The sequence below is a fragment of the Crocuta crocuta genome, unplaced genomic scaffold (assembly GCF_008692635.1).
Source record: "Crocuta crocuta isolate KB4526 unplaced genomic scaffold, BGI_CrCroc_1.0 scaffold18, whole genome shotgun sequence".
NCBI classification, from domain to species: domain Eukaryota; kingdom Metazoa; phylum Chordata; class Mammalia; order Carnivora; family Hyaenidae; genus Crocuta; species Crocuta crocuta.
The window spans coordinates 4,945,156-4,965,360 of record NW_027532589.1 but is presented as its reverse complement, the minus strand read 5'-3'; the positions used below and the strand labels follow the sequence as shown (position 1 = coordinate 4,965,360).

The 20,205-nt window shown below is 46.2% G+C and overlaps 1 protein-coding gene across 1 annotated transcript in view; it reads left to right on the top strand.

The window, feature by feature from the left end:
* The window catches only part of SCTR (secretin receptor), a 94,987-nt gene that overhangs the window by 29,396 nt on the left and 45,386 nt on the right, over positions 1-20,205 (top strand). Inside the window, exon 3 of the mRNA XM_077779609.1 lies at positions 11,814-11,934. Within this exon, the coding sequence (XP_077635735.1) occupies positions 11,814-11,934 (121 nt within the window). The remainder of the gene's footprint in view (positions 1-11,813; positions 11,935-20,205) is intronic.

Sequence of the window (20,205 nt, the reverse complement as noted above, 5' to 3'; positions counted from 1 at the left end):
ACCGGGCGCCCTCTGAGGTGCTGGTTTTACTACCAAACGGCATCCCATTCTTGGCACCAACTATTTTGGTATTTTCTGCTCAAAATATTTCATTTATGTCACCAAATATATGGGGTTTTTCCTCACATTGACCATCAGTTTTCCAATCCTCCAGACACCAGCTGGGTGCTCTGAAATTCAATTCAGTTCTGACCCCAGCCACCTGGGATTAGCACAAAGCCTACAGGTTGAGGACAGTCCACAAGACAGCCTCGACTTCAGACGCCAGTCCCAAGCCGGGCCCAAGTACACTTCTGACTGACCAGCTGTACATGGGGGATTCCCATGACCTCCTCCTTGGAATCAAGAACTTGCTAGAAGGGCTCCCAGAATTCAGGAAAGCACTTTACTTACCATTACTGGTTTCTTATGGAGGATACATACAACTCAGGGACAGCCAAGTGTAAGAGATGGAAAAAGTGAGGAAGGAGGCACAGGGAGCTCCCAGCAACTCTGTATTCAGCAACCTGAAAACTCCAAACCCTGTTTTTTAGGCTATTTACAGAGGTTTGTGTTTTTAATGTTTATTTATTCATTTTTGAGAGAGAGGGGCAAAGAGAGAGAGAGACAGAGACTCCAAAGCAGGCTCCTCACTGTCAGCAGAGAGCCCCACGTGGGGCTTAGATTATAAACTGTGAGATCATGACCTGAACTGAAGTCAGATGTTTAACCGACTGCGCCTCCCAGGCGCCCCTACAGAAGATTCATTACATAGGCATGAATCACTGGTCATGGGTGATTCACTCAATCTCTACCCTCCCTTTCATCTCCTGTGGTCAGAAGGGCAGCTGGAGGTGCCAGTCTAACCATACGAAGTGGTTCTCTATCCTGAAGTTACTACCTGGGACCCCAGGCCGCCCATCATCTTATCAGCGTATTCCAAAGTCACTCATCACTTTGGAGATTTGAATGGTCTTAGAAGCTCTTGTATTAGACACCGAGGAGTCAGACCACATATTATAAGAAAGATGCTTCTCTCGCCCCTCTTGCTCAGGAAATTACAAGCGTTTTTGGAGCACAGTGTCAGGAACCAAGGATGAACACCAAATGAATATTTCTATCATATCACAGTGCTACATTAAGGCATCCTGTTAAAAATGGCAGGTTATCCACAAGTATGTATCTGCTCTTGCCTTGGGAGCATCCTTAAACTGATAGTAAAGGAATCACAAAGATATAAACCCACAAAGTCAAAGGGAACAAGATATGACAATAATGAAGCAGAAATTCCAAGAAATCTTTGGGAATGAAATAGGGGTAGCAGTGTGGGAAGAATAACAATCGGCCTGCGTCACCTTGGAAAGTCTCCACACATGGAGGAGAAACATAGATCCTGACTGCGGGCACCCTCTCAGCCTGATTATTTATCTTCTAGCAAAGGCCACAAACTGTTCAGGCCCACAGTGGTTCCAAGGACCTCTTTACTGCTTCAAATTTAACTGTGGCATTGAGCACAACACAGGGAATATAGCCAATGGTATTGTGACAGTGTGGTGTGGGGACAGAGAGTAGCTACACTTGTGGCGAGCATAGCGATAATGTACAGGTTTGTGGAATCATTGTGTTGTGGACCTAAAACTATTGTAATACTGTACATCAACCATACTTCCATTATATATGAATACACACACACACATATGCGTACATATGTATGTGTGTATATATGGCATTGAGGAAGCCCTCCGATGTGAAAGCAAACAAACAGGAGAAAGGAGCTTAGAGAAAATACCGTCCATGCAGAGAAGAGGAAAAGATCGCGTGACTACGATTAATTTCCTGAAATACAGTTCTTACAAAGGATGCCAGGTTCAAGAAGAGGGAGTGTGAGGAAGAGGGTGCTGGAGAAAAGGAGTCACCAGAGAGTAAGAAAGGCTGCCTGGAAATTAATTCTATGATGACGACAAAACACTTATTAGGAAACTCAACAGGTGATGTCAAGGAAACATTTCAGAAAGAAGAACCTATCAGGATGCCTGGGTGGGGCTCAGTCAGTTGAACGGCCAACTCTTGATTTCTGCTCAGGTCATGATCCCAGGTTCTGGGATCGAGCCTTGAGTCAAGCTCCATGCTGAGTGTGGAGACTGCTTAAGATTTTCTCTCTCTCTCTCTCTCTCTCTCTCTCTCTCTCTGCCCCTCTACCCCACTCATGTTCTCTTTCTCTCTCTCTCCAAATTAAAAACGAGCATATGACAGAATGGTAGAAGAGTAGAGAAAGGTGAAAAGATTAAAGGGTCCATCCAGATTGCCTGTTACTCAAATAATATTAATTCTAGGAAGACAGAATAGAGAAGATGAGGGAGGAAATGATAAAAGAAATCACACAACATTTAAAAAATTCCAACATGAAGAACACAGATCTTCAGATAGAAATGGCCCCTGAGTCACTAACCAATGAATAAAAAAAGAACCATTTCCTCAAGGAATTTAAAAGCAACGAAAAACAGAAAAAAAAATCCGAAATATTTCTACACAGAAAACAAAAGTCACCTACAAAACGTTTGGAAGCGCAGTCAGATTTCTTATCAACACAGGAAGAGAGAAGGAGAAATGCCCTCAAGATCTGGAAGGAAATTTATTTTCAACCTAGAATTCTCTGCCCAAATTATTAATTTAGTAATTAATCAAATTAATAAAAGCTTCTTCACCCCTGTAAAGATTTCAAAGTTTATCTCCTACATACACTTCCTTAGGAGGCAACTTCTGCAAAACAAGGAAGCAAAGCAAGGAAAAAGATGTGGAATCTATGAAATCAAAGTCTAGCCGGAAAAGTTGGGGGGAGGGGACCCCAAGCCACAGCCAGGCATCGGGCCCAGATGGGAGCAAGAGGAACGAGGATCTGCAAAGAGGTCTCCGGAGGTAAAACAAATACAGCCGTTGATAGATGTCTCACAGAGCTGTTGAAAAAATTAGCCGTAGGTACATAGAACACTAATCAAATGAAAAAACAAAGTAATAATTGACCTCAGGAAAAACAAAATGTCCAAGAAGAGACATAATCATTTTACATGCCTAGACTCAGCAGTGGATGATACTTCAGAGTCAAAAGAAAACATTATAAATACAAACCATTCATTTCACTAAAAATTAAATCAAGAGAAGTATATGTAATATGGGGGGGGGAGAAGATGTAAGGAGATTTGAAAACATCTAAATCTTTATCTTCATTAACAGAGAGCTTTGGATAATGTCTCAGATTAACAAACCAAGAAATAGCAGTATAAGAATATAATTTTAAAATATGGAGGGGTGCCTGGCTGGCTCAGTCAGTAGAGCATGAGACTCGATCTCAGGGTTATGGGTTCGAGCCCCACGTTGGGTGTAGAGCGGACTTAAAAGTAAAATCTTGAAAAAAATACGGAGATAAAAAGGAAAATAAACAGCTCATAAGAGTTGAAAATGATTGCCACTGGAAAACGGGGAACTGCTATTTTTCATGACAATTTATTTGGCATTAGTAGAAGTAAAAGAAAAAAACATATACAAACACAAACTCAAAAATTTTAAATAGTTTTTTAAAAATTTTTTACTGTTTATGTATTCTTGACACAGAGAGAGAGAATGTGTGCTAGCAGGGGAGGGCCAGAGAGAGGGGGGGACACAGAATCCGAAGCAGGCTCCAGGCTCTGAGCTGTCCGCACAGAGCCCAAAGCGGGGCTCAAACTCACAAACCATGAGATCTTGACCTGAGCCAAGTCAGATGCTTAACCGACTAAGCCACCCAGCTTCCCCGTAAATTTTTAAATTGTTTAAAGGTACTTTTTAAGGAAGAATAGCTCTTGTTTTGAGGAAAATTTTAGCAATTCTCTAATCTTCACTTGTCTGTTTCTCCTGTGAATTTTGAGTTAAATTACATTATACTTATATTAAGAAATATATAGAAATAGATGAATAAATATACATGCACATAGCTACTAATTTTCAGCCTTTCCTTAACTTTTCTAGGTTAATTTAGATGGGAAGGGGGCTTGTTTCCCTCTGATGTCTCTACCAGCTGGTTGGTCCATTGAACACACTCTTCCCAGCCATTCCCAGAAACCTGAAGGGCCCCTTGTCTTCTCTACTGGTTACCATCTGGGGTCATGGGCTCAGCCCTCTCAGCAGAATGCTTTCACTGTCTTTAGCTGGCATACCACCCCAAACACAAAATTATTTTGGTTTATTAAATTTTAATGGAAGGACCAAGGGTGAAAAATGTGGAATGAGCCCCTTCACATCCATCAGGATGACTGTTATTAAAACAAAACACAAAAATAGGAGCGGCTGGCTGACTTCGTTGGTAGAGCATGCAACTCTCGATCTCAGGGTCCTGCATTCAATCCCCACATTGGGCGTATGGCCTACTTCGAAAAAAATTTCAGTAAATAAAAAATAACGAGGGTTGATGAGGATGTGGAGAAAATGGAGCCCCTGAGCTCTGCTAGCATGAATATAAAATGGTGCAGTTGCTATGGAAACCATTTGGGGGCTCCTAAAAAATTAAACATAGAGTTGCCGTATGATTCAACAATTCTGTCTCTGGAAATGCATTCAAAAGAATCAAAAGCAGTGACTCAAAGAGATTTGCACACCCATGTTCATAGCAGCATTATTTATAATAGCTAAGTGGTGGTAGCAACACAAACATCCATCAACAGATGAATAGAAGAACAAAACGTGGTGTATCTACACAGTGGAATATTATTCAGCCTTAAAAGGGACTGAAATTCTGATAGATGCTACAACGTGGATGAGCCTTGAAAACATATTAAGTGAAATAAGCCAGATCCAAAAGAACAAATATATGATTCTACTCACATGAATTAACCTACAATAGGCAAATTTGTAGAGTCAGAAAGTAGACTAGAAGTCACCAGAGGCTGGGGAAGGAGGGAAATGGGTAGTTATTCAATGGGTATGGAATTTCTGTTGCGATGCTGAAAAAGTTCTGGAAATGGATAGTGATGATTGTTATACAACATTGTAAAGTTCATTGTGAATGTACTTAATGCCACTGACCTGTATACTTAAACATGGTTAAAGTACTAAATTCTGTGTTATGTATATTTTACTATAATTTTTTTAAAAAAAGAAGGGTGCCTAGGTGGCTCAGTCAGTTAAGAGTCAAGGACTTTTTTTTTTTTTTAGTATTTTTAATGTTTATATTTGAGAGAGAGAGAGAGAGAGAGAGCAGGGCAGAGAGAAGGGGACAGAGGATCTGAAGCGGGCTCTGTGCTAACAGCAGAGATCCCAATGTGGGGCTGGAACTCATGATCCACAAGACCATGACCTGATCCGAAGTTGTACTCTTAGCCAACTGGGGAACCAACTTCTCCTGTTAAGAATCCAGGTCATGATCTCAGGATTGTTAAGTTTAAGCCCCATGTTAGGCTCTGCAGTGGCCATGAAGCCTACCAAAAAAGAAAGAGAGAGAGGAAGAAAGGGAGAAAGGGAGAAAGAGAGAGAGAGAAAGAAAGAAAGAAAAAGAAAGAAAGAAAGAAAGAAAGAAAGAAAGAAAGAAAGAAAGAAAGAAAGAAAGGAAGGAAGAAAGAAAGGAAGGAAGGAAGAAAGAAAGAAAGAAAGAGAGAGAGGAAGAGAGGAAGAAAGAAACAAATGTAGGATGAGAGGAAAAAGGTGAACTGTACTCTATTTTTTCTGTAGTCCAGGGTAAAACCACCAAGGAAGTTGGACTTTTCCTGGAGAGAAATTCCCATATAGGTATTCTCTCATTTCCAGTCTTGCTCCATGGCTCTAAGAGTGCTTTCAGGGGGAGCATCCCATTCTTCAACCCCACAGTGCAAATTGCCACCTATTTGTTAGAAACGTCACTCCCTAAATCACACATACTGGTGCTGCCCTAGAATCTCTCCTACCCTGTGTCAGTCAGCTATGCTGCATAACCATCACAAAAAATCTCAGCGATATACAGCAATAAGGGTATATTTCTCTCTTAGTGTTTGCAAGTGAACTAGGGTTTGATTGATCCAGACTGGGCTCGGCTGGCTTGGCTCCAGCCCCTGGGTTAGGTACGGGTCTGCTGCACGTGCTATTCATTCTTCCAAGACCAGCAGGATGCCCCAGGTAGCAGAAAAGCAAGAGGGCAAGCACAGCTGTGCAAACATACTTTGAGCCTGTCTTCCCATCAGATCTATCTAATATCCCAGGGACCAGTCACATGGGTAAGGTCAAGCAAGGAAGTATACTCCACCCACCATGAGGTGATATGTATAAACTCCTATACAGAGTCGGGACTGATAATTCTAACTCTGATATGCCTCTTTCCCTGTCCTTGGCAGTAAACCCCCTAAGTCTGTTACGAGTTACTTTGTCAATGTTAACACCGAAAGGATGCTATGGAAGATGGAAATTCACAAGGGTGGTCAGGATGGGCTTTGTCCTCCAAATCTAGCACCACAGTCAAGCCCGAAGCAGTGCCCTCATCCCCACGATTGAATATAGCTCATCGCCGTGTCCACACATGAAAGAGGGAGGCGTGTTCCTGTCCTTTTACGGACATGAGGTTGCGTTTGCACATCTGTCTTTTGCTCTACTCCATTGCTAGAACCTGGTCATGTGGGTACAGTTTTGTTGCAGGGAAATTGGAAACTTTAGTCTCCAGATGGGCAACCATATGCCCAGTTAAATTCTGATTGCAGTTGAGGAAGGGAAGAATAGTTATTAAGGAGATAAAGATCAGTCTTGCCAGAGAGGGTACAACTGGAGGTAGGAATGGGAACAGAGCCATGGAATAAAGTATCTACCTTCCTCTATATATTTATGTATTTAAAAAAATTTTATTTATTTTGAGAGAGAGAGACAGAATCCCAAGCAGGCTCTGTCGTGTCAGCCCAGAGCCAGATGTGGGGCTTGATCTCACAAACCATGAGATCATGATCCAAGCCAAAACCAAGAGTCAAATGCTTAACCGACTGAGCCACCCAGGTGCTCCTTTTAAATTTTTATGAAGTCCACTTTATCCAGTTTTCCTTCTGTGGATTGTCCTTTTGTTGTCACGGGTAACCCTGGAAGTCTGTTCACTTTTTGTTTTGTTTTTATTTTTTTAATTTATTTTTTAGGTGCATTTGGGTTAAGTGAGTTGGTTAAGCATCCGACTTCAGCTCAGGTCATGATTTCTTGGGTTTGTGAGTTCGAGCCTCACATCAAGCTCTCTGCTGTCAGCATAGAGCCCTCTTCAGATCCTCTATCACCCTCCCTCTGCCCCTCCCCAATTCACTCTTTCTCTCTCTCAATATATAAACAAACTTTAACAAAACATCATTTATTTTTTAAGGATTATTTTATCTTTTTATTTTACTTTTGCTTTTTGTAAGTAGGCTCCATGCCCAACGTGCGGCTTGAACTCATGACCTCAGGATCGAGAGCTGCATGCTCCACTGACTGAGATAGGCACTCCCAAGTCTCTTCATTTTTATTTTCGGTTTATTTTTTCTCTCTGTTGTTCAGATTGATTTCCACTGCCCTGTCTTCTAGCTCAACGACTCTTTCCTCTGTCCTCCCCACACCACCATCCTCCTGTTCAGCCCTCCCACTGAGCTTTTGTACTTCAGTGATTGTCTTTTTGAGTTCTAACATTTACATTTGATTTCTTTATACCTTTCATTTCTTTGCTGAAGCTTTTCTCTTTCTGCCGACATTTGTATTTTTACAGTTGTTTCAAGTGTCCTTGTAATTTCCATGATGGCTGCTTTACAGTCTTTGTGAAAGCATTCCTGATCCCTGTCACCTCAGTGTCGGCATCTATTTTTATTATTATTATTTATTTATTTTTGAGACAGAAAGAGAGTGCACAAGCTAGGGAAAGGCGCAGAAAGAGAGGGACGCAGAGAATCTGAAGCTGGCTCCAGGCTCAGAGCCATTGGTGGAGAGCCTGACTCGGAGCTCAAACTCACGAACCATGAGATCATGACCTGAGCCAAAGTCGGACACTTACCCAGCTGCACCACCCAGGTGCCCCTAGTATTGGCATCTATTGATCATCTTTTTTCATCCAGTTCGACGTCCTCCTTAATGTGATAAGTGATCTTTGATTGAAAACGGGACATTTTGGGGGCACCTGGATAGCTCAGTTCATTGAGCATCCAACTCTTGATTTTGGCTCTGGCTGTGATCTCATGGTTTGTGGGATCAAGCCCCAAGTCACGCTCTGTGCTGACAGCGTGGAGCCTGCTTAGGATTCTCTCTCTCCTTCTCTCTCTGCCCCTGCCCTGCTCATGCTCTCCCTCTCAAAATAAATGAACCATAAAAGAAAAAGATTAAAAAGAAGAAATCAGGGCATTATCTATGCTGTGGGATTCTGAGTCTTATTTAAGCCTCTCTTAGTTGGCTTTTTCTGATGAGGAAGGGGGCAGGTGCTGCCTCATTTCTTCCAGGTGCAAGTAGAAGCCCAGCTTCCTGGCTCTGCCTGATTGGACACTGACAAAGGAGGAAGGGTCCCCCTTACTGATGAGTGGGGGATGAGAATATCAGCTCCCTACATGGTCTCAAAACACTGCTGTGGGGGGGTCTCGTCACACTGGAGATGGTGAAAGTCCTGAGTGTCCACCAGGCCCCCTTGCGTTTAGAGAATCTTCCGTTAGCCACTCTTTTAGGGTAGAATGCCGCCAAGTTCTTTGAGTTTTTCTTATCTGGGAATGTCTTGATTTCCCTTTCATTTCTGGAGGTGTCTTTTGCTGAGCGTAGGATTCTGGATTGGCTGTTCTTTTCCTTCAGCACCTGTGACACCACCCCAGTGGGGGAGACGGAGGGGAAGCTGGGGGTGAGTCCAGTCTCCGCTGACATCATGGGCTGGGGGGGAACAGTGTGACCACACAGCAGGGACGGATGCGCCAGCTACCTACTCGGCCAGCTGTCACACGGCCCTGGCAGGGAGCTGGGCTCCCTGCATCACAGCCTGGGGAAGGCAGGAGTCCCGGCTCTCCAGCTGAGCACAGTTTTTTCCCTGGTGCTTGGCTGGAGTGGGCAGTCATTGCCTATAAATTTTCTGTCTTGCTAGACTTCCACTTTCCTGGTCCTTGGCTAGAGAGAGCAAGCTTTTGGGGGGATTTTTCCGCTGCATCTGCCTGCATTTCCTTATTCCTGACTTCTTCAGCTCCAGCAGTGGGGTATTTGAGGTGAAAAGAAACCTCACAGAGCTCACCACTTCCTTGGGTCATGAGGTCTTTAGCCACTTTGCCTTCTCTCCACCTTCCAGAATCTTCTAATGCTTGTTTTGTATCTAATGTCCGGGGTTCCTGTACTTCGCAGGAGCAATAGGGAAAATGTACGGGTACTACATCCTCCTGAAAGCAGAAGTCCATGTCTTTGTTTTCTATTGGATGTAAAGCTGCAGCAGAGTCCTTCTCTATAAAGCTCTTCCCACATGTGGGGTGAATTGTCCAGAGGGAAGTCAGTTAGCCAAAAGGGATGAACATTTTTGTGACACTTAATATATGCTTATATCACTTAAAAGATTATATCTGTTCGCACTACCTCCAGCAGTTTCTCATCTTTTAAGAGTAATGTCCGTTTCATTAAAAATTTTTTTTAATGTTTATTTATTTTCGAGAGACTGAGAGACAGAGCGTGAGCAGGGCAGGGGCGGAGAGAGAAGAAGACACAGTCGAAAGCAGGCTCCAGGCTCTGAGCTGTCAGCACAGAGCCCAATGCGGGGCTTGAACCCATGAATCGTGAAATCTCGACCTGAGCTAAAGTCGGATGCTTAACCCACTGAGCCACCCAGGCTCCCCAAGTAATATTAGTTTCAAAGTGGCACTGAACATAATGTGTGCCTATTTGAGATCTTTGGTGAACTAATGGCACCCAGCCAAACTGCAGGTAGATTTTTGCCCTCAAGCTCTTCTGCTGCCTCTGCCGAAATGCCAGAGGGTCGTGGCGACGATGGACTTTGGTGAGGACCGAGAGAGAACCCCACAGGAAGACAAGGGCACGCCTGTGTGGGGCTGCGTGCTGGTTCTCCTGACAATGACTCTATTCTTAGGGAATGTTTTCATATAAGAGTCTAAATATAAGAGTCATCACAAGCAATGTGATGAAATCATCTGTTATATTGTCAGCAATGAGATGGAAATTTAGGGGATGATGAATGGGGAAGGAATGAACAGAATATGATTTTTTTAAGTTTATTTATTTTGAGAGAGAAAGAGAGAGCACTAGCAGGGGAGGGACTGAGAGAGGGAGAGAGAAAATCCCAAGGAGGCTCCGTGCTGTCAGCACCAGAGCTCGATGCGGGGCTCGAACTCACAACTTGTGAGATCGTGACCCAGCAGAAACCAAGAGTTAGAGACTCAACCGACTGAGCCCCCCAGGTGCCCCACATAATAGGATTTTAACGTTGGGCGGGCACAGACGTCCCTGCACCAGCTCCATTGTGGCCGATCGTGGGCCCGGGGCCAGGGGAGGTGACGTGTGTGTTTCATGCTGATCACAGACCCAGTCGCTTGTTGTCAGGGAGTAGCTGTAAACAGTTGCTGACAGCTGATTGGTACTTTCTGACTGTGTTAGGGAGGGTCATAGATGTGGAAGATCATCAGATTATTGATGTTTGCCTTTGGAATCATTTGAATACGGTGTTACCTTAGGTGCCCTTCTTTGGCCCAGAGCATTTGTTTATTTGGGCCACTTTGGAGCGTGGCCTTGTGGCCAGCGACTTCTCCCCCTGCTCCATTATGTTGACATTTCCATCCACAAAGCATTAGTGCAGGTTGACAGGAGGGTTTAACACCTGGTCCTTGACCTCTTGAAAGGCCGGTTTCTGAAATTAGGAGCCTTGGGTGTAGGACCTTGGTCACATGCCGTAACTACGATGGGCCTCAGTTTCCTTTTCTGTGTCTCTTTACAGGGTTATTTTGAGGATTAAGTAAGTTAATGTATGTGAAATGACTCTAATATTAAAATTCCATACTCTGTAGGGGCACCAGGGTGGCTCGGTCGGTTAAGTGTCTGACTCTTGGTTTTGACTCGGGTCATGTTCTCATGGGTCGTGAGTTCGAGCCCCACATCGGGCTCTGTGCTGACAGCATGGAGCCTACCTGGGATTCTCTCTCTCCCTCTCTCTCTTGTCCCTCCTCCGCTCTCTTTGTCTCTCCAAAAAAATAAACAAACTTATTTATTTTCATAAAAATTTCATACTCTGTAAAAAGTAAAATAGTAGTCCAAATCATTGATCTTTTCAATTATTCCTCCCTACCTTCCTTCCTTTCTTCCTTCACTCACATATTTATCAAGTGTAAGGCACAAATGAAAGAACGGAGCCATGCTCTGGAAATCTACTCTAGGAAGAGCTAGGAAGCCAGGACTCTGCCAGTCATTCCTGTCCAGCACATTCCTTGGTCAGTGTATGCCTGGGGTAGATATATGCTCTCTTCTGGGGACCAGCGAGATGGTTGAGCATAGGGTTCAAAGACCTTTGAACCAAAATGAAGCTTGTCAGACCTGAGAAAGAAACACTGTTGGAATAAATGAAGTCTTGCAGACGAATAAGAAGGTGCCCAGAGAGTAAGTAACTCACGGGGCTGGAGAATCTTGGTAAACTTAAGCACAAGATTTGCAGTGGACCAGGTACAGATTGTTCGAGCACCCTGGCTGTCACAGTCCTGGTCTGAATTCTCTCCCAGGAGTGGCTGTCTCTACCTCACCGTGGGGTGCTCCCTGCTGGTGTGGATTTTGCCTTCCTCATTTTGAGGAAGTGCTGTCTAGCCCCACTCTTGCTCCCAGAAAGCCTCTCTGTGGTGCAGTGGGGTGAGTGGCGGTGAGGTGCATTCTTGGTTTTGGACTTGCAGGTGGGCGCCCTCCCTCGACTGTGTGATGTGCTCCAGGTGCTTCGAGAGGAACGGGACCAGTGCCTGGAGGAACTCTCCAGAGAGAAGCCAGGAGACCCCAGTGCAGAGCAGCCAGCCCCGGGTATGTGGTCTGCAGTCTGCTTTAGTCCACTCTTGGACATGGATTGTGTCCAGTCCCACTGTGGTCAGGGAGGCTGGGCCAGGTTGGGATGTAGAGGACTGGACTAGCCATATTCATTCAGTTAATCAACTGGGGGACGGGCTGGGAGGGATCCTGGTGAGCGGTTGACTCACACCCAAGAAGCCATATCGACTCCACTCAGCATTTCTCTGGGCTTGTGGACACAGCCTGTGTTTTCATACTGCCAACTTCTGCATAACGACTTCATCCAGGTAAGAGTTTGGTGAGAATTACTTGTCAAGGAAGGGTACCTCTTATCCATTCTCTCACCTCCTCTGACAGTTTGATGAAGGAGGTAGTCAGAGAGGCAGAGAGGGGTCAGAAAAACCTGGGGTCCAACGTTGGCTCACACTCGCTGGCTGTACAACCATGGGCAAGTTCTTTGACCTTCTGAGCCTTGGTTTCTTTGTCTATACAATGGAGGTGATAATGTCTACTTTGGATTATAATGATAAATGAGATAAAGTATGTTAAATACTGATGATTCCTTTTTTCTTTTTTAAAAAATAGTTTATTGTCAAGTTGGTTTCCATATAACACCCATTGCTCATCCCCACAAGTGCCCTCCTCCATGCCCATCTCCCTCTCCCCCCCCCACCCCATCTGCCCTCAGTGTGTTCTCAGCATTCAAGAGTCTCTCATGGTTTGCCTCCATCCCTCTCCCCCACTATTTCCCCCCTTCTTCTCCCCCATAGTCCTCCATTAAGTTCCTCCTAATCTTCCTATACGTGCAAACATATGGTATTTGTCCTTCTCTGATTTATTTCACTCAGCATAACACCCTCAAGTTCCGTCCATCCATGTGGCTACACATGGCCAGATTTCATTCTTTCTCATTGCCATGTAAATACTGGTGATTCTTAAATATTATTAACGTAAGCATTATTATTAGTATCAATCATTTAAAAATACCATTAATTTGATATTTATATGTTAATTTTATTTTTATTCTGTCTTTTAAGTTTCCCTCATCTAAGGATAGGGAGGGGGGTAGCATTAAGAAAAGAATCCATTATAGGTATTCAAACAAAGACTTGTGCATGCATATCTTTAGCACTACTAGTCTCAATGGCCAAGAGGCAGAAACAAACCAGGCGTCCATCAACTGATGAATGGATAAAAAAAAATGTGGTGTATACACGCAGTGGAACATTACTGAGCCTTAAGAAATGATGTATTGATATATGCTACAACATGGATGAATCTTGAAGACCTGTTAAGTGAAGAAAGCCAGTTACAAAAGACCATGGATTGTAGATTCCATTTATATGAAATGTCTAGATCACCCAAATCCATATGGACAGAAATTAGATAAGTAGTTGCCAGGGGCCAAGGGGAGGGAAAATGGGGGGTAACTGCTCAGCAATTCCCTTTTGGTGGTGGAAATATCTTAGATCTAGGCAGAGGTGAGGGCTGCATGATACTGTGAATGTGCTAAATACCACTGAATTGAACCACTTTAGAATGGATAATGGTTAATTTTATGTTATATGAATTTTTATTTTGATTTATTTTTTTAAACTTATTTATTTTGAGAGAGAGTGAGAGTACGAGCAAGAGAGGAGCAGAAAGAGAGGGAGAGAGAGAATCCAAAGCAGGCTCCACACTGTCAGAGTGGAGCCCAGTGCAGGGCTTGAACTCATGAACTGTGAGATCATGACCTGAGCTGAAATCAAGAGTCAGGCACTTAACTGACTGAACGACCCAGGCATGCCACGGGTTACGTGAGTTTTTAAATATACTTTATTTTTTAGAGCGATTCACTACAAAATTGAAGAGAAAGTACAGAGTTCCCATATTCTCGCTGCTCCCCACCCAAATAAACAACTTCCTCCCTCATTAACATCCTGTACCAGAATGATATGCTTGTTATATAATATATTATATGTAATTATATATTATATAATGAGCCTGCACGGACATGATGTTATCACCCAAAGCCCATAGTTCCCATTAGGATTCATTCTTGGTGTACATTCTGTGGGCCTTGACAAATGTATGACAGGTGTCCACCATTATAGTGTCATACAGAGTGTTTTCTGTGCCCTAAAAATGCTCTGTGCTTTCCCTCTTCGTCCCTTAACCCTAAGCAATCACTGATCTTTTTTATCGTCTCCATACTTTTGCCTTTTCTAGAGCACTGTATAGGTGGAATCCTACAGTGTGTAGCTTTTCAGATGGATTCCTTCACTTAGCAATATGCATTTAAGGTTTTCTCCATTTTTTTGTGTGTTTCTTGATAGCACATTTCTTCTCAGAGTAGAATACTATTGCGTTGTCTGGATGTACCACGGTGTGCCCATTCACGTACTGAAGGACATGTTTGGTTGCTTCCGTGTTTTGATAGTTATAAAGGAAGCCGCTATGCATGGACATAAGTGTTCAACTCACTTGGATCAATACCAAAGAGCTTGACTTCTGGCTCATATGGTAAGAGCACGTTCAGTTTTGTGAGAAACTGCCAAGCGTCTGCCAAAACGGCCATGCAGTTTTGCTTTCTGTGAGCGACGAATGAGACTTCTTGTTTCTCCACATCCTCGCCAGCATTTGGTGTTGTCAGTGTTTTCTTTTTTCTTTTTAATTGTGGTAAAATACATATAACATAAAATTTACTATCTTAATCATTTATAAACTTAAAGTTTTAAAGTTTAGTGAGAAACACATAACATGAAATTTACCATCTTAACCATTTCTAAAGGTACAGTGCGGCAGGTTAAGTACATTCACCATGTCGGGCTTCCAGTCTCCAAAATGTTTCATCGTGCAAAACAGAAACTCTGTACTCATTAAAACAACAACTTCCTTCCTCTCCCTTCCCTTAGCTCCTGACAGCCACCATTCTACTCTCTGTTTCCATGAATTTGAGTACTCTAGGTATCAAACGTAAGTGGAATCATACAGCTGTTTGTCTTTTTGCGATTGGCTTATTTCACTTAGCATAATGTCCTCAAGGTTCATCAAGGTTGTAGCCTCTAGCGGCATTTCCCCATTTTGTTTATCCATTCATTCCTGAAAGGACACTTGACTTGTTTCCATCTTTTATCTACGGCGAATAATGCTACTGTGAACATGAGTGTGCAAGTATCTATCTCTTCAAGTTTCGGCTTTCAATTCTTTTTTTTTTTTCAATGTTTATTTATTTTGAGAGAGAGCTAAAGAGAGAGAGAGGGAGAGAGAGAGTGAACAGGGGAGGGGCAGAGAGAGAAGGAGACACAGAATCCCAAGCAGGCTCCCGGCTCTGAGCACAGAGCCTGACGCGGGGATCGAACTCACGAACTGTGAGATCATGACCTGAGCCAAAGTCGGACGCTTAACCAACTGAGCCACCCATGTGCCCCTTCTGCTTCCAGTTCTTTCACCCAGCAGTGATACTGCAGGAGTGTGTGGCAATTCTAGTTTTCATTGTCCTCGGGTCCCGCGTACTGGGTTTTCCATGGTGACCGTACTGTCTCATGTTCTCACCAGCAGTGCACATGAGATCCAATTTCTCCACATCTTCACCAACACTTGTTACCTGGCTGATTTTTGATGATAGCCATCCTAACGGGTGTGCGGTGATATCTCATCATTGTTTTGATCCGCATTTGCCTAATGATTAATGATGTGGAGCATCTTTTTACGTGAGCGTCTGTCTTTTGTATATATTCTTTAGAGAAATGTTTATTGAAGTCCTTTGCCCATTTAAAAAAGGGTTTTGTGGCTTTTTTGCTGGTGAATTGTAGGAATTCCTTATATATTATGGGTCTTATCCCTTTATCAGTTGTATGATTTGTACATAATCTCACCCATCGTGCAGGATGCCTTTTCATTCTGTTGCTTGTGTCCTTTGATGCACAGAAGGTTTTAGGTTTGATATAGTTCAGCGCATCTAGTTTTTACTTTTGTTGTCTGTGTTTTTGATGTCGTATCCAATAAACGATTGCTAAATTTAATCTCACAAAGATTTTCCCATATGTTTTAACCTAAGATTTGGTTATAGTTTTAGCTCTTACATTTAGGACCTTGGTCCATTTTGAGTTAATTTTTGTATGTGATGTCCACCTTCTGGTTTGTTTTTTAATGTTAATTTATTTTGAGAGAGTGAGCGCCCTCATGCACATGTGCCTTCTCTTGGAGGAGGGCAGAGAGAGAGAGGGAGAGGATCTCAAGTGGGCCCTGTGCTGTCCATGCAAAGCCCGACGCAGGACTGGATCTCACGGACCATGAGCTCATGACCTGGGCAGAAAGTCAAGAGTCGGACACTTCACCGACTAAGCCACCGACTAAGCCCTAGAACAGCAAGAACTTTAACAGGTGCTTCGTAAGCACTGCTCACCTGAAGACAGTTTCCTGTCCTTTCCTAAGCCGTTCAAGTTGGCAGCATTTGCCACCACTGGATACTGAGGGACAGGGGTGAACAGAGTGAGGAAGGGGTGTAGTGCCTTCCAAATAGGGCAAAGGGTCAGAACGCTTTTCAAGGGTGATAACTGGCAATTCATGCTGGGGCGGGAGTGTGGCTCCCTTAGGGGATTTTAGGAGCCGGCACAGATTGCACCTCAGAGTGGCACAGAAGCTGGGGTATTATCCACCAACACCACACCAGTCAGAACGTGGGCAGTTTATGGGGAAGGGGCATAGATTCCCTTGCACTTCCAGCCTGCTGAACTTGGGGGGAAAGTGGGCTCCAGTGACTGGAGAAAGGCTTCAGACAAAGGGATTCAGGGGCTAGCGTTTGAAAATGAGGCTGGGGAGGGGCACCTGGGGGGCTCAGTCGGTTAAGCATCTGACTTTGGCACAGGTCATGATCTCTCCATTTGTGGGTTCGAGACGCACGCGGGGCTCCTCACTGACAGTGTGGGGTCACTTGGGATTCCCTCTTTCTCTCTCTCTCTGCCCCTCCCCCACTCACACTTTCTCTCCCTCTCAAAATAAATTAAGACAGACAGACAGACAGACAGAAAGAAAGAAAGAAAGAAAGAAAGAAAGAAAGAAAGAAAGAAAGAAAATGAGGTTAGTGTGTGCCAAAAAGGTAGACAAAGGAGATATGAGCAAGGTCTGCTCCCGAGGGAGGTGGAGGTGGAAAGGAATGGCCACACGCAAGACCAGTTTAGATGGTAACCCAGACAGGACGTGGGGGTGACTTTGCTCAGGGGCAAGGTGGGACAGCATGTGTCTAGGGTAACCCCCAAAGGTTCCACCTGAGCAGCGCGAAGGCGGGGCCAAGGACGACCAGGTCTTCTGGGCAGTAGAGACAAAGATCGGGAGATGAGTGTCAGCCACGGCGAGTGAGACTTCAGAGGAGGGGCCGGGGCTGTGCAGGTGACAGGGGCCAAGGTTGCTCGAGGTGAGGGTGTGAGAGAGGAGAAGAGGTGCCCAGGAGGGGACCTCAAGACCCCGGGGAAGGCACCATCAGGGGCAGCCAGAGGCCGGAGGAAAACCAGTGGGGCCAAGCAGTCTGGAAGTTGCCATGTGCTTTAACCAATTCGCCCGCTCTGCATGCCAGGCAGGGGCAGGATGGCCCGCTCCCAGAGTTCCAGCCTTCCTGTCCCCTCTGCTGGCTATGAAAGCTGCATTGGGAGGCGGACTGTGCCTTGGCTGCTCCCTGGCGGGGTGGGGGTGGGGGGTGCCATGGACCCTCAGCCTCCTGATACCTCGAGCCCCGCTGCTACCCTAGAAACTGTCAGGAATGGCAGGAAACAAGGTCTGCCTGCGTGTGCCCAGTGTGAAGCCTCAGATTCCAGTGACCAGGCCGGGGCTTTTCGTTCAGCTCTGAGAGATACAGCCGTGAGACCCCAGGCCTCTGGGAGGGGTACGGTGAGCCCCCGCTCACACTGAGCAGTAAGGGACACTTATTTTAAAAATTAGCGTCAGGTGTGTTTACAGTGTCCCACTGCCCTTCACCCCAGGATGAGGTCCAGCGTCTGGCTTGGCCCTGGTCCCTGCCTCCACTCCAAACGTGTTCTCTTGGCTCAACCAAGTTGCTTCCCACTTCACGACAGCGTGGGTTTCTCTGTGCCTCCCAGCCTTTGCACGTGCGATCCCTCTGCTACAACACCATTCCCTCTTCCTCACTCGGCCAACCACTCTGCGTTTTAGACTCTTTCGGGAACAGTTCCCGCCACCACCCCGCTGCTCCTCCCCCTCCTGACACCTCCGCCCTGCACTGCACGGTATTTGCTACACTGTGTCGCTTTCCTCCCCGGTGCCGTGTGGTCCACAGGGCTTACACAGATCTGGTACTCACTGCGTGTTTGTTGACCGACTGACTGAGTGAATGAGTGAGTGCAGATACTCGGCTGAGAGCAGGGAGAGAGGAGAAGACAAAAGAGCTGGCCCGAGGAGAGAGTGGGAGATGAGATGGAGCCTTCCAAGAGCTGAGGACCCCCCAGGGGACATGGGTGGCCCCCACCCTGACCAGCTCGTCACACACTAGCTGAAGTGAGCGGGGTAACCCAGGCCGCTCACGGAGGGGTGCTCTCTGGAGCCTGACCTGGGAGCAGAGAGGTGAGCCCCTATCCACCCGGCGCCTCCCATAAGAAGCAGTGAGCTGCTCTGCCAGCTGCACTCGGGCCCTGAGTGACCCACCCCCCCGGCTGGGCCTCTTGCTTGACATTCTGGGTGCCCCAGAGTTCCTGTCGGCTTCTGCACCTCGAGGGTGGATTTGCCCCTGTAACAGCGGGAGGAGGTGGTTGACTGGGAGCTGAGCACCAGAGCGAGCACCAGGCTGGGGGGCAGATGGAGCAGCCAGGGTCTCAGTGCTACTGCTTCCTCTCTGTGGTCTTGGGTGAGGCAGGGGGCTCACCCCTCCACTCCTCAACTTGCCCATTTTATTTATTTTTTGTTATTTTTTTGAGAGAGACAAGGTGCAAGTGTGTAAGGGGCAGAGAGAAGGAAACAGAGAGAGGGAGAGATAAAGAAGGGGGGCTCACCCAAAGTGGGGCTCGAGCTCGCCTGAGGTGGGGCTCGAACTCATGAACCGTGAGATCATGGCCTGAGCCAAAGTCCAATGCTTAACTGACTGAGCCACCCAGGCGCCCCCTCAACTTTTTAAAGTTTATTTATTTTGAGAGAAACAGAGACACAGTGAGAGTGGGGGCGGGGCAGAGAGAGAGGGAGAAAGAGAGAGAATTCCAAGGAGGTTCTGCACTGTCAGCGCAGAGCCCAACGCGGGGCTCGAACTCACCAACTGTGAGATTGTGACCTGAGCTAAAACCGAGAGTCAGACACTGAACTGACTAAGCCACCATGGGGCCCCTCAACTTGCCTGTTTAAAAATGGGGATATAATCTTATGACCTGATGGTGCTGTTGGCCATATGGGAAGGCCGGGATCTCGTAGTGGGGACCCCCTTTCCGGGCCCTGCTGCTGGGTGCTGGCAGGCTGGCCTCTGCCGCGGCTGGGCAGGCTCCACCGGGCCCTGTGTCCACCTGCTGCCCAGCCTCGCCGTGGGAGGCTCCGCACCCACCCACCCTGTGGACGCCCACCTCGCACTCCCAGTGCTGGGGAGGCTGTGAAGGTGCCTGTACTCTGGGTCTGGGGGACCCATCTAGAGCAGATCTGGTCATCTCTCCTGAGGGCTCCCCGGGGGTCCTAATGGCACATCCGGTCCACAAAAGCTCACTGGAGACTCCCGCCCTCGCTCTGCCTCTAACTCCCTGGGGAGCCGTGGCTGAGGCCCTGAACACACCTCCCGGGTCTGCACCTCACCCACTTCACGTGAGAAAAAGGCTGCACTGGGTTGGCAATATTTGGGACCAATCGGCAAGGCCTGGCAGGTGTCCGAGGAGGCAGCTGGGCTCCTCCCGAAGCCCCCTCTTCACCAAGGCCACGGCCACCAGCCTCCACACCGGGATCAGGCCAGGACAATCTGTTTTGTGAGTTGGGCTTCTACTTGTCATTTAGGAAAAGGGATCTGTTGCTTGGAAAGCCGGGTTTAAAAGGCCTGGAGGCCTAAGATGTCTGAGCGGTGGACCTTCTAGAAAAGTCTTCAGGCCTGCTCGGTGGAGAGATTGAGAACACAGAGCGTGTCATCCATCCCAGAGTCTGGAAGGAATGTGTGGCCGGGGGTGAAGTATTCCCGCAAAGACGGGAGGAGAGGAGAAATAGCGAAAGTGGGGGGGGCGGTGAGCCGCTGGGCAGGGGTGTCCAGTCAGAACCAGGCAAGCCCAAGGCTGGCCACCTACACGCTAGCCTAGCCCAGCTCCCAACACTGTCCCCGTCCCCAGGCCCACA